The 25673-nt window shown below is 42.2% G+C and overlaps 1 protein-coding gene across 17 annotated transcripts in view; it reads left to right on the top strand.

The window, feature by feature from the left end:
- Window positions 1–669: 669 nt before the first annotated feature.
- The window catches only part of BIRC6 (baculoviral IAP repeat containing 6), a 138645-nt gene continuing 113641 nt past the window's right edge, over window positions 670–25673 (top strand). For 15 of the 17 annotated variants that reach the window (XM_083432058.1, XM_083432052.1, XM_083432065.1 and 12 more), the window contains exons 1-10: window positions 671–1534; window positions 9580–9761; window positions 12199–12336; window positions 13899–14092; window positions 15094–15205; window positions 17331–17413; window positions 18372–18594; window positions 18681–18841; window positions 19930–19988; window positions 21528–22922. In XM_083432058.1, the coding sequence (XP_083288184.1) occupies window positions 1288–1534; window positions 9580–9761; window positions 12199–12336; window positions 13899–14092; window positions 15094–15205; window positions 17331–17413; window positions 18372–18594; window positions 18681–18841; window positions 19930–19988; window positions 21528–22922 (2794 nt within the window). In that variant the 5' untranslated portion in view covers window positions 671–1287. Of the gene's footprint in view, window positions 1535–9579; window positions 9762–12198; window positions 12337–13898; window positions 14093–15093; window positions 15206–17330; window positions 17414–18371; window positions 18595–18680; window positions 18842–19929; window positions 19989–21527; window positions 22923–25673 lie in introns of all 17 variants that reach the window. The other 2 variants (XM_083432054.1, XM_083432060.1) reach the window with 1 other exon arrangement.

Raw genomic sequence — 25673 nt, 5'->3', positions numbered from 1 at the left:
TTCTGTTCAGCCTTGTAAGAACTAGTGTGGTTTTTTTCACAACTGAATAAGCACAGCAACGCAACGTTTACATGGGATTAGGAGAAACAAACAGAGTCTGTATCAGGTTGTTTGAAAATGAAGTACTATATAATTTTGTATTCTGCAATTTGTGCAAAATTCAGGATTGCTATTTTATCTACACAGGCAAATAAAAATGCAGCAAAGCAGATAAATTTCCATTACTGAAGAGAAGAAAAACCAGTGTTTGGAAACACGATGTTAGGCACAATTCAGCCCTGACAGCATGCCATAATGAGTTTAGAAAACAGCTGCAGGCTCAGTCATATGCCACTGTTTATAAATCAAGGGCAAAATTATAGGCCGCGTACAAAATTTTGATTTTGAATAGCTAGGCAAACCTCACAGGAAAAACTAGAACTTCATGATAACCCAGAAACCAAAAGCCTAAATAAAAATGTGTGGAACATGCTCTAAGCAAAAAAGTAGCAGACTAGGACTTGCTGTGAATGTTCATAAAGCCTCATTTCAGTATTATTCCAACTGCATTGGAACAGGAAAGAATGAAGCGATGTGGAGGTATCTGGAGACAGGTGCGAAGCCAATACAGTATTTTATTCCCGGAGGCCACACAAAACGGGGGGGGGGGGGCGGTTCGTGAAAAGACAGCGCTCAAAACGCAGCTGCCAAGCCCAGCACGAAGAAATGTGTACAAGTAAAAAAAAATAAAAAAAATCCTGATGCAGAAAACCGGATATTTCTTCTACGACAATCTTCCTTTTAATAGAGACCCGCCCTGCTTTTCTTTTCTTACTTTTTTCCCTACGGCAAAAAACAAGCGCACCATTTCCTAGCACCGCGCAACCAACAAGCACCTCAGCTACTGTTTATACTGCTGGACGCGCGGAGCCTGTCGGGAAAGAATGCGTAACAAGACGAAATTGGGCGGAGTCAACTGAGCCAGTGACGTCGCTCGAGTAGCGTCTCTTTGGCCACTCAGGTGGTGGGTGGGGGTTTTCTTTTTCCTCCCCCCCCTTAATTAACCCCTTCGCTCAAATTCCGGTTCGCGAAGCCGGTTCTCTTTTGTCGGCATTCCGCATCCGGCGTGGCAACGTCACTTCCTGCCGGCGCCGACGTTCGGCTCGCTCCCTTTCTCTCTCTCTCTGTCTCTCTTCCCCCCTCTCCCTTTTCCCTCCCCCCCTTCTCCGGACCCGGATGCTGACTGGTGGCGGCGGCTCCTTTCGGGACTGTCACTGAGCGGCTCCGCCGGGCCTCTTGTCCTGCGCGATGGCGGCGGAGGAGGCCGGGGGAGCGTCTTGTTCCTCGGCGCCGGGGCCGGTGTCGACGGGCCCCGGGCCGGGCCTCTGCGAGTGGCTCCTGCTGCGGGACGGCTGCCTGCGTTGCGACGCCGACGGGCTCTGCAGCCTCTGTTACCACCCCGCGCTTAACGCCATCCTGGCCGTGACCGCCCACGGCGCCATCAAAGTCATCGACGGCACCTCAGGGGCGACGCTGCAGGCGTCGGCGCTCAGCGGTGAGGGGGCGAGGAGGCCGGGTCAGGCCTCGAAACCGGGCCCGGCGGCCGGGGGGGGGGAGGGTGAGGGAGGGTGAAGGAGAGGGAAGCCGGGGGGGGGCGGCGGGAGGAGACGCCGCTGAGGCTCCGAAGACCTCCCCCCCCCCCCGCCGGCTGGGTTGCTAATGTGGCGGTTGGGCTCTCGGGCCTGGAAGTCCCTTTCCTCAGCTGACATAGCGCGAAGGTGAGCCGGCGTCTTTGTGCCCACCCTTCCGTTCTCTTTCCCTACTTTCGAGGAAGTCAGGAGAGGGACGAGGAGCCGGCCGGGGTTGTTAAAGCGAGTGGGTGGGAAGGGAGGGGGGTAGGTGGCCTTGGGAGTCCGAAGTTGCCTGTCGTCATCCGGGCCTTCCCTAGGGTTTCCTTTCTCTTTTAAGCGCTTTCTCTTTTCCTCCCCCTATAAATCTCTCGCTTTAAAATCTCGGTTATTCCCGCTCTTGCTTCCCAGACAAGTCTCTAAAGACAGAGCCTGTACCTACGGGGTTGGGGTTTTTCTCTTTACAAAAAGGTGGAAGCTTAAAGCTCTTTTCTGTAGGAAATAGAAGATCATTGCTTGTGACAGACATGCATGTGTTTGGCTGCCTTTGTATGTGTTAGCCAGCCAGGATTGGCTGTGGTTTCTCTGTGTTGTGTTTCTGTGCGTGGCAAAATGGATGTTGTAATCTGTGTTCGGATTGTACTCAGTTAAGGATACCAAAAGCACTTCCATTTAGGATCTCGTATAGGAATTAAATCAGGTTTATTTCTTGGATACATGGACTTAGAAATACCAAGTTTTAAAATAAAGATAGTAGTATGGAAAAACTACTCTCCTGCTTCTGATATACAGTATTATGGCTTATGGTGTTATAGCTAAATCAATCCTTTGATGTTTTGAACATTCTTTGTTGATGAAAACAGTTGTACAGAGGCATGTTATTGGTATTTTAAAGATATTCATCTTAAGCCTTTTGACAGTTTTATATAATCTAAATAATGTAAATATATAGAAAATAAAATAGCATGTGTTACTGAAGAAGGGATGAAAATGTAAGATTTGTATATTATTTGTGCACCACACTTTGTGTTTTGTGTATTATTATTATTGATTGAATTTATATTCTGCCCTGTACATGGGGGTCTCAGGATGGTTCACATAAGGTTTGGGTTGTTCGATTTCATGCAAAATAGGAGAAAACCAAAGATATCTAGGATAGTACTGAAAATTATCAGAAACAAGAGTGCGTACATAGAAGAATATTTTAGAATACAAGAAGGTTAAATGATACTGTCTATAAAAAGCCGCTATGGTCTTGTAGCTAATGTTGAACTGCTCAAATTCTTCCTCAGCTGTGCAGTCCTAGACCACCATAGCCAGCACACTGATTTTCTTTTTCCTCTACTGATATTCACATAGAAGTTTTCCTAACCAACCGTAGATTGCCCACTTTGCACACTGGATATTTGTCTGTACTTTATGCTTCATCCAGAGTTTCTGATCTGTGAACAGAAGGACTTCCGTTAGGAAAAGAGTTTCCGATCTAGTGAGGGCTTCCGCTGGAGGAAGATGGATGGAGAGATAACTTGAGCTGCTTTCCCCTTTCCTACTACAGCCCTCAGTACCACTTCCCATGCTGTTTTGTTTAGTCCCTCAACTCTCTGGAACAGATATTTGAGTGTTAGGCGGCAATGGTGGGTTGGGGTGAGAAATTCTAACCTGGGTATTTGTGGTTGTCCTGTCAGCCGGGCCCCTGGGTCAGTGGCTGCTGTTGCTGAATGCCAGGTCCGTTCTAGTAAGCCCTCCCTCATTTTTGATCTGATTATGGCTGAGGAGGCCAATATGGTCTGCATCACTGAGACCTGAGTTGGTGAGCAGGGTAGAGTTGTTCTCACACACCTGTGTTCAACTTGGTACTTGGTGCAGCATCAGGGCAGACTTGTGGGTCAGGGAGGGGGAGTTGCTGTAGTCTGTAGGAAAACTGGTCAAGTGCAATTGCACTGGTAAGGGCTCATCATTGAGCCTACCTAATGCATTGAAGGCAGCAAAGAAGGGATACTTTGCAGCCTCCATTGCATCCTCATTGTGTTGTCTAGCAGAGCTTTTCCGGGTAGTGCAGGGCCTCTACAGTCTGGCTTGAAGAAGGTGGCAGAACCAACGGTAGCTTGCGGTGACTTGTTTGCAAAGCATTTTGAGGATAAAATCACTTGCATCCACCGGGATCTTGACATCACTGTTACAGCAGATGACCCCAAGGGCTGTTCACATCACTATCTAGTTCTGCTGTGTGGGATGAGTTTCAGGTAGTAAGGCTCAAGGATGTGGACAAGGTGCTTGGATTGGTAAGGGCGACCATTTCCCCTCTGCTCCCTTTCCCCTCTTGGCTGATGAAAACTAGCTGGGGCGGAGGGGCAGGACAGCTGCCTAGGCCAGGGAGGTTATTAATGCCTCTCTGTGAGATGGGGTGATCCCTGCTTGCTTGAAACCACTCCTCATGATACCCTCCCTGGATTAGGCAAACCTAAGTGACTACCAGCCAGTTGCCAGTCTCCTCTTCTTGGGCAAGGTTCTTGCACAGATGCATGTGATGCAGGTGCTCTTGGAGGAAATGGAGTTTCTTGATCTATTTCAATTGGGGTTTAAGCCTGGTTTTGGCACAGAAACTCCTTGGGTCACCCTGTAAAAGTACCTCTGTTGGGTGAGAGACGGGGGAAATGTGTCACTGTTAATTCTCCTCAACCACTCAGTGGCTTTCAATGCCATGACCATGGTATTCTTCTGTTGCGACTGTCCAAGTTAGGGGTGGGTGACAGTGCTTTGTAGTGATTCCGGTCCTACTTGGATGGACGTTTCTAGAGGGTAATACTTAGGGCAGGCATCTTCAAACTATGGTCCGCGGGCCGCATCTGGCCCACCAGGCTCATTAATCCGGCCTGTGGACCCTGCCACCCGCTCGGGTCAGTCCCCGCACGCTGAGCTAAACCAGCGCAGCGTGGCATTTCCTTTAAATGAAGCCACGGATGCCTTGCTGCACGGGGACTTACTTCCGCGACGTTGCCGCGGCTTCAGATTGGCTGCAGGAAGCTCCTGCAGCCAATCCGAGTCCCCGCGCTGCGCTTAGGCAAACTCCTGTCCCTCCGACCACCACGCATCACAAAGCTGAGCTGCAGCTGCTTCCGAAAGTCTGGTGCTCCCAGCGAGCTCTTCCAGAGTCATATAGCAGCTGCAGATCCCTGCAAAGAAACAAATCCAATGGGAGAGGTAGCCTTCAATCCTCTTCCTCCTCGCTCTGCTCCCTTGCTTCTCTGCTCCTCTGGCTGCCCTGTGGGGAACCTGCAGTAAGTGTAACTCCAGCAGTCAAATCCTCAGGGCAGTGGTGCTGCTTCCACTGCTTCACCCTCCTTGCCCACCCGGGCACTTGCAGCCCCTCTGCCCAGGCCGATCCCTTCGTCCCCGCTCCTCCCTCTCCCCACACGGCACTGCCGCTCTGAGGGGCAAAAATGCTCCCCAGGCTGGAGTTATCCTGCCAATGTCTCCTAGCGTTTACATGCGGACACCCTGTCAGGGCATGCAAATGAGCCGGGGCGTTTGACTTGGGGCTACCCTTGGAAAAGAGAGAGAGAGCGATCCAGGCTGGGAAAGCTGGGTCAGTAACTTTGCCTCCCCTCGCCCTGCGCTGATTGGCAGAGGGAGATGTTTTGCTTGGAGAAGTAGCAGGGCGACGTCCCTGGTCTCTGCATGGGTGTTTTGCGCCCCCCCCTTCCACCCATGTGATTTACCGTATTTTTTGCTCCATAAGACTTTTTCCCTCCTAAAAAGTAAGGGGAAATGTGTGTGCGTCTTATTGAGCGAATGCAGGCTGCACAGCTATCCCAGAAGCCAGAACAGCAAGAGGGGTTGCTGCTTTCACTGTGCAGCGATCCCTCTTGCTGTTCTGGCTTCTGAGATACAGAATATTTTTTTTCTTGTTTTCCTCCTCCGAAAACGAGGTGCGTCTTGTGGTCTGGTGCGTCTTATAGAGCGAAAAATATGGTACATGCTCTGAAAGTCGGGATCTGGTTTGATATTTAATTTTTTTAAAAAACTATAGTCCAGCCCTTGACAGTGTCTGAGGGACAGTGAACCGTCCCCCTGTTAAAAAAGTTTGGAGACCCCTGGCTTAGGGAGTGTTTTTCGGCCCTGTGGAGCCTTCAGTGTGTGGTTTCTTAGGGTTCAGTTTTATCCCTGGTGCTGTTTGGCATCTACATATGTTCAACTTCTCATTTTGTATTTTTATGTTCTGAACCACCCTGTGACCTTTGGATGAACAAATTTGGATGTATACAAATAATAATAAATAAATTAATCACCAAAAATCAGTAGTGGAAATGGCTAATTCTCCTGCAGGCAAGCTTGGGTTCAGCTCTTTGTGAGCAGAATTACTGGCTAAATGTTAGTATGAAATCAGTACTTAAAATCAAAACAAATCTTGAGTTTATCTTTATTCATCAGGAAAGATGAAAAGTTGACCTGATGAGCAAATTAGCTTGGTTAAGCTCCCTCTGTAGCAAGGCGGATGAGAGAGGTTGTGTGATAGCTCACTTATTTTTGTTTGTGACCTTTGAAATCACCTGCCACATTTCTTTATAAAAGCATAGATGTGTACATATTCAGCCTGTGAAATTGCCTGGCTTTTCAAAGTATATTTAGAAGATGATTGGCAAGTACTAAAAATAAATTCTGGAATAAAAATGGGGAACCAGTACTGACAACAACTGCAAAAGTCAAGAAGCTTCATATCTAAACAAGTCTTTAATTCTTATTGAAGATCTACTTCCTTAAAATAGTTTATATCATAAATGTAGTGTAGCTTTTTACTTGAATTTGTTGTGATATCTGATCTCTTTGCAATAGGAATTAAAATCCAGAAGGTAGTTAAAGCCAAGTAGAGGTATGGATTTTAGTTAATGTATAAAGAATATGAAAGTACTTAAAACATGTTATTTGAGGATGCACAGTAATGTCACCAACATTCTTTGTGCAATGCCTTTTTGTTATTAAAGTACGACTATTTAGGATTAATTTTGTTCTAAACTTTATATACAGGTCATGGTCATGAGTCACATGTCCCTGAGAGTCTGTTCTTCACCATACATTAACATTTGGCCTGCATTTGAGCCTATCTTCAGGATTGCCCTTTACACTGGTGTACTGGTCCCATTCTTCTGTGGAACTTCAGCAGTGTAACCGGTTATATTCCTAAGTATAATTTTAGTTCTTTTTCATTCATATGTATTCAGTCATATGTGTTTTAAGAGAGTGTTTCTTCATCTTTTAAGTAGTGTTGTTAACAATGCAATAATATAACAAAAATAAGGTAGTCTTGAGTTGTGTTTTCCCATATCAATAGTAATTTATAAACTTCCAGAATTCATCCAGTCTAATCTGGGGATTGTGATGCAGTTGGACAGATGTGATTTGATGTAGGCTTTCAGACTGTTGATGTTAGGAAGGGGCTGTACCTGAGGAAAATAGTATTTTTGGTTCACTTCTAAGAAAAGCTTAGATGGAAAAGGGTTATTAGCATTCATTCTTTTGGCTGAACACTTTTACTATTTTCTTTTTTGTAGATGAGCTTGACCTTGTAAGCAACACCCTTATACCTATCGAGTAAAGATGTTGACTTTGAGTTTCAGGTGAACTTCATATGCTTTCCAGGAATAATAATTCTGTCTAGGAATAATTGCAACTACAACCCGTCTTAAAGAGTGGTCTTTATGCATACTTGAGCTGAATTTGATCATTCTTGACTTCTGTCTTGTTTAATCAGCGTTTGCCAACCTGGTACCCTTCAGATATTTTGGACCACAACAATTCCAGTGAGCAATCAGCTAACAGGGGCTGATTGGAGTTGTAGCCCAAAACATATGGAGGCGTACCAGGTTCATGAAGGCTGCTGCGCGACTTTGTGTTAGTCCTGTCATGCCAAGTATTAACAGTGGTGGCCAAATTTTGCCTGCAGGCATGCAAGCCTGATTCATGTGCACTTAAAGCCAGATTGCCTGTGCTCTTTTCTGAACACAGAATTAGCAGTGTGATGATGTCCTTCATTTGTTTTGCTGTTGATGGTGTGGAGAAATCTATGCATGTTCCTCAGTATTTGACACAAGCAAGAATAATTGTTTCTGGTCACTCATTATGATACAAATAGGGGGTCTTAATGCTATCATGTAGCAAATATCACTTACATGAAACACTAACGTGTGTAGACATTGCTGCACATAAACCCTTTTGAAAGGAATTATTTTTCATCCAATGCTGGTAATTGTACAGTCTGATAGAAATTTGCAGTGAAGCGTAGCATGCTGATAGTATTGAGCTTTATAAGTGTTAATGGATCCAGGAGCATTGGTTTCAGTGCTCACAGCCATCCCATTGTGCCAGTTGTGGAAAAGTAAGCTGAAACTAAATGTAGGTAAGATGGGAATAATATTTAGTGGGGATTTGGAAGCTTTCTTTGAGGGGTGAGTTTGTCATATTTGGAGTTGTTTGTTGGATCTGGTTCATAACTTGGAGTGCTTCTGAACCATCATTATTTATGGAATCAGGTGACAGCTGTTGTTTGAGCACCTTTTATCTCTTATAATTTTTATGCTGGCTGGGCCACTCTAGAAAACATTGGCTTGCCATTTTTCATGTTTTTGTAATCGAGGGATCGGCTGTTGCAATGCGCTGTGCAAGGTGCATTCCCATTAAAAATGTTCAGAAGCTTCAGCTGGTAAGATGTCACAGCTTGCTTTTTGAGAATCATGGAACTGTAGAGTTGGAAGAGACTCCAAGAGTCATCTAGTCAACTAAAGCTTTCATGACAGATGGCCGTCCAACCTCTGCATAAAAACCTCCAGTGAAGGAACACTCACAACCTCCCATTGTTCGGTTCTGATTATTCTGTATCATATTCTGATTATTCTGTGGCAACTGTGAGCCCATCAACCATCCTCCACATACAGTTTGAAGTTTTAGTTTTAACCAGTGAATCCCAGTTTGGGTCCAGCATCCTAATGAACATGGCTTATCATATGACTTCCTCCCCCCCCCCCCAATTGCAGTGCAATTGTCAGCATCAATTAGTGGAGGAGGGGGCCAGGAGATGGGCAGCAGTTTCATAATGTACACTCCCTTCCCCTACCTGATTTTCACTGGCTAGAGCTGAGAATGCTGAGCTCTTTAGTACTTTGACTAGATAATGCGGTGTTCCAAAGATCCTGGAGGGTTGTGGAACTTGATACAGATGAAGATGTGTTCCATGAATCTTTGTAAGATTTTTGTGTGCAATTTGTGCAATTTAATTTGAAGGTTGAATAAGATAAAGTAGCAATATGATTAAGTTTTGAGGCTGCTGGAAACTTTAAAACACAGTCGTTGTGGAATTATAAGTAGCGCAGGCAGAAAGTGTTTGTGGACTACTAGCACAACTTCTTTAAGGTGTTTGGGGCTGCATATGTATCATATAGCACAAAGTGGTGTTCTCAAATGGTGAGCCTGGTGCACTTGTGAAAAAAGTTGGTTGTTGTTCGAAGATCCAAAATCTTCTGTTGTTGTGAAGAATATAACATGCACGCAGTACATAGTAATTACTATCTAAAAAATAGTGGTCCTTATCCAAAGATCCACTTTAGGCTTATGTAAAAGACATGTGTGATGGTGTATCTCTTTTTTGGATAGCATTTCCTTGTGTTCCACTTCAGGATGTTTCTGAAGATGTTCCAAGTTTTAGTTTGATTTTTAAGACTTCATAGAAGCTACTATTGGGAGGAGGAGGCTGGGAAGCAGAGAGTCATACACGGTTGTTGGAATTGGAGCTAGTAGAATCTCTCTCCTACCCTGCTGGTAAAGTATGACCATAAGTCTAATTCCAATTAGCCAAGACATCAACAGGATTAATTGCTTTTGATTTTAAAAAGCCAGGGTGGTTATTATTTCTCCTCCAAAGCTACTAATAAGATTTGAAGAATAATTGTTTTAACATAGTTCTCTTTTTTATTCTTTACAGCTAAGCCAGGTGGACGGGTGAAATGTCAGTACATTTCTGCTGTGGATAAAGTAATCTTTGTGGATGATTATGCAGTTGGATGTAGGAAAGATCTGAATGGTATCTTGCTGTTAGACACAGCTCTGCAAACACCTGTTTCTAAGCAAGATGATGTGGTTCAGCTTGAATTACCAGTGACAGAGGTAAGTAGTTAGAGCTGTTACTATCACTGCAGTATTTTTTCTTGGCTCCTAGTTTTGCTTAAACTGTGCGCCTAATGGATAACATTTTACAGGTGTCTGTATCAGAGCAGTTATACATATTCATTATTTTAGAATACATTGTAGGGTTGCTGCTGCTGCTGTAGGGTGCAAGACTGTAGTTGCTCCTTATCTATATGTGTTCAGTTTGTACATGCCCTGGTTAACTGTCAACTGGATTGTATAATGGATTATACATAGAGCAACCATGAAGCAGTTTGGAAACTTCAGTTGTTTCAGAATATGTTAGTGTTGCTGAGGAGTGCTAGCGTTTAGAGTCTAGGAGCATATAACACCAATACAGCAAGAGCGCTATTGGTTGTCACTTTGTTTCCAGGCTAATTTTAATATCCTGTTTTTTCCCTTTTAAAACCCTGAATAGTTTTGATCTAGGGTGCTTTTGAAGTCCCTTCTCCCATACATACATTCCTGATCATTGAGATCATATACTGTAATCTCTTTATGTGCTGCCTGTTTCAGAGACAGATTGATGTTTAAATCATTTGTGTTCATGAAAATACCCATCCATAGCTTTTCCTTTATTTTAAAGTCTATATTGGCTATTTGGAAAATATTCAGATTAAAAATTACTAGCTGCTGCTGGATTTGTAGAATTAGGTGAGCCTTTCTTGAGTACACCAGTAAATAACTAGTGGATGAGAATGTGTATTTAAATAGATGCTTGCCTTTCTGGGCTGATATGAGTAAGAATTGCTTGAAGATGCTAAGTGGCTTTTTTGTAAATTGCATAGGAGTAGGTTCTTGACTTCCCTGGCCTCCCCCCATTTCTTAATGTGTCCCCAATGCGTTGAGATGCATGCTGTGAGGGCACTATGTAAGAATCAACAGAAATACCAGGGGTTGCTGTGTGTTTTACTATAACATTTTAAAAGTGTATATTTACATAAACCTGGTTACCAGTGTTATCATGAGCTTGATTCTATTTAAGAATAATTTAAATTTAGATCAAAACAATAGTTTCCCCTCCCGTTAAATGGGTTAGCATATGTTGGCAAAGCAAAGCAAGGAAGATTGTATTATGACCCACTACTGCTGTTCTGAATAGTTATTATGCTTATCTTGCATACATTTTAAACTTTACGTACCATAGTCAGACACTATCCTTCTTGCTTTTCATGGTCACTTAGTCCCACTGTGTACATTTTCCCCACTCTGTGTCTATGTATCTGCATAGCTGCCAACTAGCATTTGAAGGGTCTGAAGTGGGCTCTAGCCCATAAAAGCTTGCTCACAATATATCTGTTGATATCATGGCACACTGGTGGGGCTTCAGTTGAGTTTAGCAGTAGGAATGGTGAATGGTGTAGCTCAGTAGTACCCATGCTCCCAATGCAGAAGATCCCAGGTTTGATCTATAGTATCTCCTGGTAAGATTGAGAAATGTTGCTGTCTGAAATCCTAGAGAGCAGCTGCCACTTTGTGTATATAATACTGAGTTAGAGGGAAAATTGGCTACAAGTTGAAATGAATAAATGAAACCATTAGCTGCCTACTATTACCTTGCTCTTTTGTAATGTTCAAACTGTAGCTCAAGGTTTTTCCTCTAATATCAATGTTCTTCCGCCACGAATGAGTAATTTTTGTTAATATCAAAGGTCAGGCAAGCTTTTGGAAGTGGTAGTAAATTGTTTTCTCTTCTGCTGGGTGCCCTTTGTGCCTCTGGCTGGATGTCCTTCCTGATTGGAATTTGCCGGTGAATAACTCAAGGCCTAATTCTGCCTTTGGGATTTCAGGTGGCTGGCAGCTCAGTAGATGTCAGAAATTGTTCATATTTATACTGTTAATGGAGTTCCTTTTGGATTATCTATCTCTTAATTACTTGGAGTTAGATCCATGAATATCCACAGGAATATTTCTGGGGTGGGAGAAGTAAATGCTCCAAATTAATAAATATAAATAGCATCTGAGAACATTTCTGGTAAATATAGTGACTGAGCAGCAGCAAGGCCTGAATAGACTTGGGGTCTGAGAAACTAGTATCTCAGGTCAACTCTGGGAAGTAAAAATGGGGAAGAGTCATGTATATGACCTTGAGCTCCTTGGAGGAAAGGTGGGATACAAATGCAATAAATAGTAATAAATTAGTAGTGTGTGCCTCAGAGCTATCTAGATTTAATGTTTGTACGGCGTAGAATATATTTCTTAAACTTTGCTGCTTTGAATTTATACCTAGAACCGGCATCTGCAAAGCTTTGATAAGCCTTTGAGTATTAAAAAAATAACTTTGATAATGAACGGGTATATAATACGTTGGTTTGTAAGACTTGTAGGGATGTAGGAAATTAAATAAATAATGCTGAACGAGGACTGATCTTTTGATGTTGTCTTAGACATTTCTAACATATTTCGCACATCTTAGGCTCAACAACTGTTATCTGCATGCATCGAGAAGGTAGATGTGTCAAGCACAGAGGGGTATGATTTGTTTCTCGCACAATTGAAAGATGGCTTAAAAAATACCTCACATGAAACAGCAGCAAACCACAAAGTTGCAAAGGTAAGAGATTTATCCGCTCAAATCTTTCAAATGCTAGAAGGATAACCTCTTGGCTGTTTCTGTTGCATGTTGTTGGAAGTTTCTTTACAGGTTTTTGTTGTCATATGCAATTAATTTATCTTTCAGGGCTTAAACATGAATAATGTACAGAATTGCATGCCACAATAACATGTAAAGGATAGAGAACTCAATGCACGTTTTTGTGTCTTTGCCCTCCCCCCACATTTATTATGTGAAGAGACTCCATGATTAAATGGAAGTGGAGCTGCGGCTCTGGCCATGTGCCTTCTTGGCAGCTCTGCCTCTAAACCTCAGTATGTTGAGAAAAGATCTGACAGGGGAGCTGGGTGCACTTGGGAAGGCATCTCTATGTCCTTGGGTCTCCTGATCGCATGGAGAAGTTTCCACAAATAAGCTGGCTCCCCATGTAGACCTTTGCTTTAATGCACAGTAGACCTGGGGTGTGGAGAGCTGGAGAGGCAGGGGTAGTGTGGAGAGCTGGAGAGGCAGGGGTAGTGTCTTGGTGGGACCAGGGGCACAACCTTGTTCCCCTTGTTCCATGCAGGGGACTTCTCTGGGAGTCAGCTACCACTTCAGTAATTTTCTTATTGCTTAAAACCACCTGGCTTAATCTTAAAAGAAGGACGTTTACTAGTCTTTCTTGTTTACCTTAAAGCTACTCGCTTTAAATTTTGGAAAGGAAAAATGAAAAAAAGTGTTTTAATCAGTTTGTAAAAGGCTTGTTTCTCTCAATCAGCTGTGTTAAGTCTACGTGGGTGCATATTTTCACTGTTTTTGAGGAATGACCCTTACCAAGTGTTAGCATAATTCTTTGTATTTTGGATTAATTGGTGAAACTGACCCAATTTCTGCTCTGTTCTTTGAGTTTCCCTGAATCCCAGTGCAAGATACAGTAGCAAGACAGGAGGGCTACAGAAAGTGGCCTTAACTGAGTAAACCACTTTCAGCTACACCACTTTGTGCCTGCGGAAAAGTATCTTCCGGGGATTGGGGAACCTCCCACAATGGAATGTTTGATTCTCAAAATCAGGGAGGTCCCTTTCCCAGTACAGTCGTACCTTGGAAGCTGAACGCCTTGGCTCCCAAATGATCAAAACCCGGAAGTGAGTGTTCCGGTTTTCAAATGATTTTCAGAAGCTGAACATCCAGTGCAGCTTCTGTGGCTTCTGATTGGCTGCAGGACGCTCCTGCAGCCAATCGGAAGCCATGCTTTGTTTTTGAACGCATTATGTTCACAAACCAAGGTACCACTGTATTCTTTGAAGTAGGAGTCAAGCTATTATTATTTTGATTTTTTTTTTTATGCTTTTCACATTCCCTAGTTTGTCCTATACTATGTGAAACTTCAAAGGTCTGATCAGTCTCAATCTGTAATACCAGTTCTTTCCACATCTCAAAGTAGTGGAATCGTTGCTGTTTAAATGGTCCATGCTGACAAATTTTGAGGATCTTCATATAGACCTGATGCACATGTCCAATATTGTGTGTATATATATGTATACATACACATATACATACTACATTGCTTTTTCTCTTCGTAGTGGGCAACGGTTATGTTCCATCTCCCGCATCATGTATTGAAGTCTGTCGCCAGTGCCATTGTAAATGAACTCAAGAAGATAAATCAAAATATTGCTGCCTTACCTGTAGCCTCATCTGTGATGGATAGATTATCGTACCTCTTGCCCAGTGCACGACCTGAACTTGGTGTGGGGCCTGGCCGATCAGTAGATAGGTATGGAAAAGATAACTTATCTGTTGCAATCTGTTGCTTTTGTGCATGTGACTTTCAGGAGTTTCCAATATAAACACATTTCGAATGAATTTGAATGGAAGAAATAATGTAAGTGGGAGGGTGAGAGGATTTCAGGGTGCCATTTTAACCTTATTTCTCTAGATGGCTTGAAGAAGAGGTTCCTGACTCTAAAAGAGGAGTGAATTTGTTGATGGTTAGAAGAAGGAGAAAGTACAACTTGCTAGTGTGCATTCAGTTGCAACACAAATGTTTATGAATGGGGCTAGACTCATTAACCTGTAAGCTGCCAAGCCAGATAGAGACATTAGCCACGTGCTGTCGTCTTTCAGATGACTTGACAGTCCCAGTAGGTTTGCAGTCCCAGAGGGCCTGAGCTGGAAGTTCTGCTGGACCAAGTCCTTTTGGACCAGTATGTACGACTATGGGCTGCATTACCAAGCATTTGTCATGTATCCATCTTATATGAGGACCAGAAACTTGATTGCAAAAGCACAATCAAGATGAAAGCCCCATATATTAACACCTACCCGCCCTTTGGATGCACAAGGAAGATTCCTAGAGCAGTTGGTACGTTGTATATATCTAGGCTTTTGTGGAGTGGTACTCTTTATCAATCTCTCCACTGGTAACACAATACAGCAAGCCTGCATGAATTGTGACCTAACATGCTAAATCTGCATTTTGGGAAATGCCTTTTAGTGGCAGGCAAAGGTGCCCATGGGTGGAAGAGGTTGTTTGTTTTTATTGTGGAAAGTTAGAATATGGGTGGTGGAATTAATATATGGGTAGGAAACTCCTTGAATCAGGGAATGGGAGGCAGGCAGTTATGTTAGTGATCTCTGGTTGTGTGAACAAGGTGCAAATAGGGAATAATATTTCTTCTTTGGGACAGCAGAACTTACAGATGGGTGGGATGTTGCAAAAATTAAGCAGCCTCTTATCACACCTAAACTTGCACTTTCTATTTTCTGTTTTTAAAGGTCTTTGATGTATAGTGAGGCTAACAGACGGGAAACATTCACTTCATGGCCTCATGTAGGTTATAGGTGGGCACAGCCAGATCCCATGGCTCAAGCTGGGTTCTACCATCAGGTAAAATTTCCGGCACCTTTTATAAATGGCCATTATTTGGAATTATGTAGTATTATATTCTTGATGCTGAATGTTCAAATATGATAACTGTGGAAGACAATTTGCTAGGTATCTGCTGGTTTAGATTGTTGTTTTCTTTGGACCTATAAAGTGAAATTGTACCTCTTTTGTTGCTGTTGCAAGAGCTCACAAAATAGAAAGATGGGGAAATTGTTACATAATGAATCTTGTAAAATAATTATTTGAACTTTCCATATTTTATTACTTTTGCAATTATTTTTGAAAGGCAATTGCATCAAAATACTGGACCACCTCTCCCTGTAGGAACCAATCAAATCCTGTGTTCATCATCTGAGGCTCTTTGTTCTGAGGGTGGCAACACAAAAACAGGCCTCTTTTGCAGTGGCTCCCTATTTGTAGAATGCTCTCCCCAGGGAGGCTCACCTGGTGCCTTCTTTACATATCTTTATGTGCCAAGTGAAAACATTTCTCTATAACCAGGTCTTTGGCTGATTAACATTCTATGGCTCTTTAAATGTTTTTTGTGGGAGGGGAGTTAATGGTTGTTTTTTATGTATTATTGTTCTCTTTTTGTATTTTTATGTTGCGAACCACCCTGTGATCTTTGAATGAAGGGTGGTATACAAATCTAATAAATAAAAATAATAAAAATAAAATACTGTATATAGAGGAGCAAAAGTTGTGAAATACTTATTTCCAGCCTTTGTTTAGAAGTATAGTATTTGGAACTGTTTTCTTTGGCTCCAGCCAAGAACAATATGCTATTCTTAAAACTTTAATTACTGTTCTTGAATGAGACAGACCAAAACGATGTTGAGCTGTAGCAGTGGTTTTTGAATTATCTTCCAAGGAAACCTGTGAGTTGTTTTCAAAGAGAAGATGAGTAATAGCAAACAGATCTACCAGAAAGATGGCTATCTACCACCAGCAACATTATTTTTATTTTATTTAAAATATTACCCTCTTTCATGGAACAGCAAACCCAAAGCAACAGACAAAAAAAACTAGTGCACATAATAAAAGATAGCTCGGTTGGCAGAGCATGAGACTCTTAATCTTGGGGTCATGGGTTTGAGCCCCATGTTGAGTAAAAGATCCTTGCATTGCAGGGGGCTGGACTAGATGACCCTCGTTGTGCCTTCCAACTCTACAGTTCTATGAGTCTGTGATATCTAACGAAGTCATGGAGAGTAACCATTAAATAATTGTGTTTAAGTTCATTGATTTCAGTTGATTTTCTATGATCATGACATCCTCAACAGCCAAAAGAAACTACTAGAATAATAACAGGCACTAGTGTCTAGCAAACACCTGAGGGAACAGGTATCTCTTCATCAGGTACCAAAAACTCATAAATCTGCATCAGACATACCTTTGAGGGGAGGGTATTCCTCATCTGGGGCATCATCATTGGAAAGACCCTCCTTTGGTTTGCAGAACATTAATATTTACAATGCATTTTAAGGGTACTCTCACCCCAAATTATCTCTAATATGCAGAAGTTGCATGCTGGATGTACAGGGTCCCTTTAGAGAGAGAAAATCATGTGGAAGGGTATCTTGATAATAGAAAGCCAGAAAATCCTTTGGTTGATATTACTGAGGTAGAGTTTTCATCACATCTTTCTGGAAGATATAGTTGTGATTTCAAGATTTAAACCAGGCTACCCAGCATGGATGTTCTTGTTCTCCAACTGTCAGCATGACAATGATCTGGGGTATTAGATGACATCACATTGGCTACTCATGAGTTAATTGTTTCCTAGGGTTTGACACATGCCGTGGGATGTATTTGATCTCCCCCCTCTTGAAACAGGCTCACATGCCATATGCAAAATTGCTTTTGGATCTCATATTTAAAGGTGGTTTGCCATGCTGCATCCTTGAGATCATAGAATTATTTGTGCCATTTTTCGGCAACCTGGTTAACGAGTGCGTTACATAGTACAATCCTATGTATTTTTACTTGGAAGTAATAATACCACTTCAATGAGGCTTACTCCCAATTCAGTTTATATACTAAATGGCCGAGGTAGCTCATTACAATTTTGATGTGTTCTTACAACTTTGCATTTTCTCTCTCTTTCCCTCCCTGCTCCTAACAGCCTGCCTCATCAGGAGATGACAGAGCCATGTGTTTTACGTGTAGTGTGTGTTTGGTGTGCTGGGAGCCAACAGATGAACCTTGGTGAGAATAAAATATTTGAGATGTGCTTTTTGCTTTCAATTACAAATACAGTATTTTAGATAGGAAACTATATTTGTTCTATGTAGATCTTTAGCCAGTCCAGCAGGTAAAAAAAACTTAAAACGTATAAAAAGCTTAAAATGTAGCTTTGCATCTGGTGAGCAATACCCATTATTTGTTATTTGTTTTTTTATGTTATCCTTAATAAAAAGTATCTTCCTACTCAGGTGCGTCATTCACATATATTTATAGTTTTAGGAAGGCTAGGGCAGGCATTTGGAGGAGAGATCTGATTGCTGCTACTATTAGTAATTGCTTTTTAGTGATATGTGTTTTCTAAGTATTGTCTTATTCGTGGATTTTTATTTTATATACCTGTTGTAAACCACTCTGTGGCTTGAGGAAAGAGTAGTATATACATTAAGTAAATAAATATATACACACACAAACTTTTAAAATGAGAAAAAAGTCATTTGCCAGCAGTACTCATTCTACAGTAAATACAGTGGTGCCCTGCAAGACGAATGCCTCGGAAGACGAAAAACTCTCAAGACGAAAGAGTTTTCCGTTTTCTGAGTTGCTTCACAAGACGGATTTCCCTATGGGCTTGCTTCGCAAGACGAAACGTCTTGTGCCTTTTTTTTTTTTAAACCGCCAATGCATTCCTATGGGAAACCGTCAATACACATTGGTGCTTCGCAAGACGAAAAAACTCGTAGAACGAAAAAACTCGCAGAACGAATTAATTTCGTCTTGCGGGGCAACACTGTATTGTAGTGAAAATTGTAGCCATTTTAAGAACAATGTTTTCTCAAAGCAGACAAGTGCTTCCAATTTATGTATTTTAATATACTTTGTGTGATAAGGTGCTAAGGATCCTAGCCTGTGTGCATCAAGAAAGTTGATGAGACAAGCTTATGCTGTTGCATTTAAACACTTATTTTTTTAATCCATTAAGGTCTGAACATGAAAGACATTCCCCAAACTGCCCATTTGTGAAAGGCGAGCACACGCAAAATGTGCCCCTCTCGGTCACGCTGGCAACAAGTCCAGCGCAGTTTCCTTGTACAGATGGCACAGACAGAATAGTCTGCTTTGGATCGGGGAGCTGTCCTCACTTTTTAGCTGCTGCAACAAAACGAGGAAAGATCTGTATATGGGATGTTTCAAAACTTATGAAGGTATCTCATATTTTAAGAGTTCTAATGCTAATTTTGCTAGATGGTGATGTCTTTCTAAATCGCATTATGTTTTTGGATTTGCTTAGGTGCACTTAAAATTTGAGATCAATGCTTATGATCCAGTAATTGTACAACAGCTTGTGTTGTCTGGAGAGCAGAGCTCAGGGGTCGACTCAAGAAGACCAACAATAGCATGGGTAGAAGATTCATCTAGCTGTTCAGATATACCAAAATTGGAAGGAGATAGGTATGCTAAAATTTGCCTCTTCTTAGCCCTGGTTATGCACAAAGAAAATGCTGTTCACAATTTGTTGTTGGTATATAGTATACACATATATAAGAATGCTCATTATCAGAAATCTCAGCACGAATAATTATACCCAAACCTTGCTAGACAAACATCTGATTCAGATATCCCAACAGCCAGAGTTTGCCCACTTTCTTACTTGTTTGTGTTTTGCTGGCTGGTGGCAGCCATTTTGGGCAGAAACCACTGAGGGAGGGAGAGGAATTGACAAATCGGCTAGCAGGGGAGATTGTATAAATCAGTTTTTCCTTTGTTTGGCTGGAGCAATTTTGGGCAGGAGGGAGAGAGAAGAGGAAAATCACAGATTAGAAACATTCCCATAGGAAATAATGGAAATCATCAGCTCCTTCTGTGAATGTTTGCCTGGGAACACATTTTGTTTGGAAAATGGGACCTGTGTGTACTTATTTGCCTGAAAATGAGAGTGGATTTTGGAACATTGAGAGATCCTTCTAAAACATCCTTTCTTGGGAACATGAAGCTTTTGTTTTTAACTGTTTTCATTTTCTGATTGGCAAAGAAAGATGTAATGTCTACAGGAAAAGGTTTCTACTGCAACCCCCCTCCAATTCAATATCAGTTTGGCCCTATATAGACAGAGGAACTGCTCTGAAACGAGTGGGAGGAAAGCAATCATCCCCTTCTTTCTGCATTCTGACTATTATCTCCTGTGATACTTCTTTTTATCACCTACCCCACTGTCCAGATGTTTTCCTTTCCCATAACACACTCCCTACCCCCACCCATACATTCTTACTCTCAAGGCTAAGTCTCCCAAAGAGCTCTGAGTGGAGTCTGCTTCTTTCTTGTAACTAAATCCTTCCCTGATTATTCTGTTCCCCTGGGAGTTTCTCTCCCGTGTTCTTTATTTATGATTTATAGCCTTCTCTTTTACACAATTAATAAACATTAATTTTGAAAACGTTGTGAAAGGTTTTTTTTAAAGAAGTTTAGCGCTAAGTACAATGTTAATACATTAAATTGCTGCTTTGGCTTCACCATCTCTGTGATCTTTGTCTTGTCTTTAGTGATGATTTACTGGAGGATTCAGACAGTGAAGAGCATTCCAGATCAGAATCAGTGACTGGTAGGCATACAATATCTCTTTGGTACAGTGCGGAATGTAGGATCGCTAGCAGTGAGTGATTTAAGTATACTTAAGTCAGTAAACGGCTAGAATTTTGTATGCTGCTTTTCATAGTAAAATATTTTGGTTTCTTCCAAACAACTTATTGAACATTCGTCTTAATTTGTTTGGACAAAGTTGCCAGGGAGATTATAAGACATCCATTATTTATTAAATATTCATTCTGATTTGTGGGGAGATATCCTGGTGTCATGTGAAGCAATTGTTATCCCTCACCTTCCTGTGTATTTTCCTTTCACCTAACTTTCTGCAAAAATAAAAATGAAGGAGGCTTATTGCATATGATTTCACATGCAAAATAGTGACAGTCTGGAAGAGCCATTTGAATTTACATTTAACAAGTTGTAAAATTTTGTGGATGAATTGGGCTCAGATGAAGGATGATCCTTTCAGCAGTGCAGGAGCAATCTCCAAAGCTGCTGAAAGGATCTTTCTCCCAGCCTGGGCTGGCTGCGGGCTAAGTTACATCTTTTTCTCTGACAAAATATGCAAAATATCCAACCTCCATTGCTGCAGATGGGGGAAGCAGAGGGCCATTGTAAACCTTGCTGTTTTATTTATGGTGGGAGAGGCAAAAAGTCTTACCTTGCTCCCTTTACAAGTGAGACCCCTGAAATAGCCCCCACACATTTCGTTTTAGCAGTAGAGACAGTAATACTATCGATATTTGCATGCTTGTCCCATCTTAATGTATTGGAGGTGGGGGGAAATGCTAACCAGAGTTAAAAGCTTTAAGTCTTCTCCCTATATTTGCAAAGAGGGGTTGAATGTGCAAGCATGAGACTAGTGCTGGCGCATTTGGGTCAAAACAAACCACAGATTTGTTGTTACATCTGAACTGGGCCTATATTTGTTCTATAAAAATGTGTATCATACAGGCAAATTTCCAGGGAACTAGGCTTAGGTGCAACACCCTGTTGAGCAGGGGTCAGCAAGGCTTACCTTGCCTGGGCTGGTTCACTGCCACAGAGCCCCCTCTGTGGGCTGAATCATGGGCGCATGCCCGCGATTTCCAACGTTTGTGCAGATGCGATTTCCGGTGTCTGCATCTGTGCAGACATGATTTCCAGCATCTGCACATGTGCAGACGCGATTTCCGGCGCCAGGAAAGCAAACCCCCTGCCGTGCTGTGCCGGTTTAGCGCAGTGCACGGGGGCTTGCTAAGCGGGCAGCTCAGTTCGGGGGTAGCTTGTGGGCTGGTAAAACGACCCCTGTGGGCTGCTTGTGGCCCATGGGCCTTAGGTTGCCCACCCCTGCTGTTGAGTATACAGCTGAGAGCAACCCAGGGTTTGCTCCTGAGAAATCTGTGAAACAGCCTTAAAATATGCTATTTTGACTGATTTCCGTAGGATGCTATCTTGTCATTGATTGAAGATGCCAGATAATTGATTCTGCTAGGCTTTATGATAGGATTTTCACAATTTCTCATGTAGCTATAAATTTTTATTTTTATCTAACACTGGTTTCTTTATCCCAAAGGACATACATCACAAAAGGAAACCATGGAAGTGAGCCTTGATATAACAGCCCTCAGCATTCTTCAGCAGCCTGAGAAACTTCAGTGGGAAATAGTTGCAAATGCACTTGAAGATACAGTGAAAGACTTAGAAGAACTTGGGGCAAATCCTTGCCTAAGTAACTGTAAGAGTGAAAAGATGAAGGAAAAGCATCTGGAACACCACAACATTCCCTTTCCTTGTTTGTTAGCTGGAGGTTTATTAACATACAAATCACCTGCTACCTCTCCTGTTAGTAGTCATTCTCAGAGGTCACTGGAAGATTTAAGCAGGACTCAAGGTGGTAGTGTATCAGACCAGGGATCAACTGACAATGAATCCTGTACTAATTCAGAACTGAATTCTCCTCTGGTAAGGAGGACTTTACCTATATTGCTGCTTTACAGCATTAAGGAATCTGATGAAAAAGCAGGAAAAATCTTTTCACAGATGAACAATATCATGAGTAAAAGTTTACATGATGATGGTTTTACAGTTCCACAGATCATAGAGATGGAGCTGGATAGTCAGGAGCAATTGCTGTTGCAGGATCCTCCTGTGACATATATTCAGCAGTTTGCAGATGCAACAGCTAGCCTAACTTCTCCAGACTCTGACAAGTGGAGCTCTATGGTTCCTAAGCCTGGGACTTTGGTTCAGTGCCTACGGCTGCCAAAGTTTGCAGAGGAGGAGAACTTTTGTGTAGATTCAATCACTCCTTGTGCAGATGGAGTTCATTTGTTAATAGGACTGCGGGCATGCCCTGTTGAATCCCTGAGTGCAATAAATCAAGTAGAGGCCTTGAATAATTTAAATAAATTAAACTCGGCACTATGTAATAGAAGAAAAGGAGAGCTAGAATCCAGCCTTGCTGTAGTGAACGGTGCAAATATTGGTATGATCCAGAATGAGTCACCAGCAGATGTTCAGACGCCTTTAATAATTCAACCAGAGCAGCGGAATGCTAGTGGTGGTTACCTAGTACTTTACAAAATGAACTATGCCACTCGGATTGTGACTCTTGAAGAGGAACCCATAAAAATCCAACATATCAAAGACCCACAGGATACCATTACCTCATTGATTTTGCTCCCACCAGACATTTTGGATAATCGAGAAGATGACTGTGAGGAGCCCACAGAGGAAATACAAATAACTTCTAAGAATGGCAGCGAAAGAGAGAAAAGATCAGAAATTTCTACTCTTGGGCATCTGGTAATAACCACTCAGGGAGGATATGTAAAAATATTAGATCTTTCAAACTTTGAAATTCTGGCCAAAGTGGAGCCGCCTAAAAAGGAGGGTACCGAGGAACCAGATAAATTTGTCTCTGTAATATACTGCTCGGGTACAGATAGACTCTGTGCATGCACCAAAGGTAAGATCTTTATTCAGTTCTCTAATCAAATTTGTAAAGTCAAAATGCAGCACATAATGTGCTGGGGTACTATGTTCTTTATTTACATTTAAAAGGCTTCTAATAGACGTCCATTATGTCAATGCTACGTTGTTAATCATTCTTTTAAAAGACAGGCCCAATTCCGACATCAGTTTCTACTAACCTTTGATTAGATTTGAAACTCTGGTTTGAGCTTCTACAATATATTGATAACACTGGTCAACAACAAATTTGTTGTCTGCGTTTTTTCAGCTGATTTAGGATGAATCTGATGCGCTGAATCCAAAAAGCACATTGGTTTTGCTCAATCAGGTCAAGTTTTTGAGCTATGGCCACATGTCTTTTTTTACGTTTTTGTTCACATGTACGCTTGTGTGGAGCATTTTAGAAGAAGTTGGTGGGGGTAAAATGCCTTGTCAAATAATTGTTTTGATTGGAAATGATTATTTTAATGACAAGAAGTATTCAGGTCCAATAATTCTGGGTGATTATGTTGAAAAGGGATCAGTTTGAAGTCATAAAACCTCAAAATCTTCCATAAATTGGTGTGGCAAAGCATAAAGTTGGGGGATCAAAACTAAGTTAATGGGGCAGCCGCCCCACAAAGTATCCTGATCTTCAATCAGCACGTCGTCCTGTAGCTCATTGTGATGAAATTCCAGTGCCTATCTTCGGAGAACTTCCTGACATTAGTGACGAAGATGCCTCCAGTGTTGAAGGACATGAAGAAGAAGAAGTGGTTCTTGAGGATGATGCTCCACATCCATTTTCCCAAAAGGAGTTGAATGATCTAGTTCGCGACCTCAGCTTGTCAAAGGACTCTGCCGAACTGTTGGCATCCAGATTGAAGGAAAAAAACCTCCTCTCTGACAGTGCTCGCATCAGCTTCTTCCGCAACAGGCATTAAGAGTACCTCCGTTTTTTCTCGGAAGAGAAGAACTTGGTGTACTGTGCAGATATTGCGCAGCTTCTGCTCAAGCTTGGAATGCCACAGTATGAACCCAAAGATTGGAGACTGTTCATTGACAGCAGCAAGCGATCCCTGAAATGTGTTCTGCTACACAACGGCAACCAGTTTGCCTCTATACCCCTGGCTCACTCGAGTACACTGAAGGAGAACTATGAAGCAGTGAAGTATGTGCTGGAGAAAATTGGTTATGATCAGCATAAGTTGTTTATTTGTGTTGACCTGAAGATGGTGAACTTTTTGTTGGGACAACAGTCTGGCTTCACCAAGTACCCATGTTTTCTGTGCATGTGGGATAGTAGGGACCGTGCTCAGCATTACACGAAGAAGGACTGGCCTGTGCGGGAGGAATTGGTGCCTTGCAAAGTGGTAGTGAAGAACTTTCTTGGCAACAATAAGGCCAGAAACTATGCAGAACTTGTCAACAACATGCTGACTGCTTTCAGAAACCTGGGCTGCAACATGAGCGTCAAGATGCACTACCTATTTTCACATATGGACCGGTTTCCTGAGAACCTGGGCTCAATGAGTGACGAGCAGGGGGAGATATTCCATCAGGACATGAAAGAGATGGAAACCAGGTATCAGGGTCGCTGAGACGCAGTCATGATGGCTGCCTACTGTTGGACTCTGAAGAGAGACCTCCGTGCTGCTGAGCATTCCAGGAGTTCCAAGAAACAGAAGTTCAAGCCCTGAAGTTTGTAAAATGGTGAAGCACCATGCAATTTACGTGTACTTACCTTTCTCAATGCCCACCATTCAGTTTACAGAAAACCTGACCTGATGCAGAGAAACGGATGCCATTCCCTGATTCAGCAGTGCAAAAATACCCTAAATCAGTTGTAGAAATCTAGACAACATTCAAAAAGTAAAAAATTGTTGCCCAGTGTAATTCATGCCTTAGAATTGCTTTCTTTCTCTTTCCCTCTGCTCAGAAGTCCAGTTCTCTAGATGCACTAGAGTCCGAAAGTGGAGCATGTATGCTTTGCCAATTTAGACATGCCCTACTATAGCTAGGTTTCCTTTGCCATGACATCTCCATTAATCTGTAATCTTTTACTGTTGTAGATTTTTATGTCTTCTTCTTTGGCAATCACTTGTAGCCGAGTAAGATTGTCTTCCATAAACACGATTTTAACAATGAGTCCATAAGTGACTGTGGAGGCCAATTCTGGATCCACACATCCTTCCACAGTGGGGACACAATGGTAGACAACAATGTGCGTTGTAGGCCAAAACACTGGGGGGGGGGGTACCATGTTGACTACCCCGGCATGAAAAGTAGTTCTTAGTTATTATTTGGATGAGTAAGTGTTTTGAAGTTCAATTTGAGGTCATGCAGAATTGAATTTCTTGCTTTCTAAATGGTTAATGTACTGGGTTAGCAGTTTAGCAGGAAACATTTGGATAATGGTTTGGTTATTACTAGGGGGTTGTATACATAGTTGTGTGTGTAGCAGGGCTGACAGAAGGAGATTTCACCCCCCCCACACACACACTCATTGCAGGTGTGATTTCAGTTCCCCTCCCATGCGGTTGGGGGACCCAGATGAATGGATGGGCTGTGGCATGAGGGGAAGAAGGATCCACAGGAATTATTCCCAGAGAAAACTCTTGATAGCGGGGGTTCTCCTCATAGGCCACAGCCCCCCCGTACAGCAAGGTACCTTGGCTCTTAATAGAGTATTTCTGAGGGGCTGTCATGGAGGGGAATGGCTATAAAATAAGTTTCTGCCAGCCTCTTTACATATGCCTAATGCTTG

The sequence above is a fragment of the Podarcis tiliguerta genome (genome assembly GCF_965153285.1).
Source record: "Podarcis tiliguerta genome assembly, chromosome: 3".
In the NCBI taxonomy this organism is placed as follows: Eukaryota; Metazoa; Chordata; class Lepidosauria; order Squamata; family Lacertidae; genus Podarcis; species Podarcis tiliguerta.
Note: the sequence above shows the minus strand (reverse complement) of the source record. Positions and strands in the feature narration are given on the sequence as shown.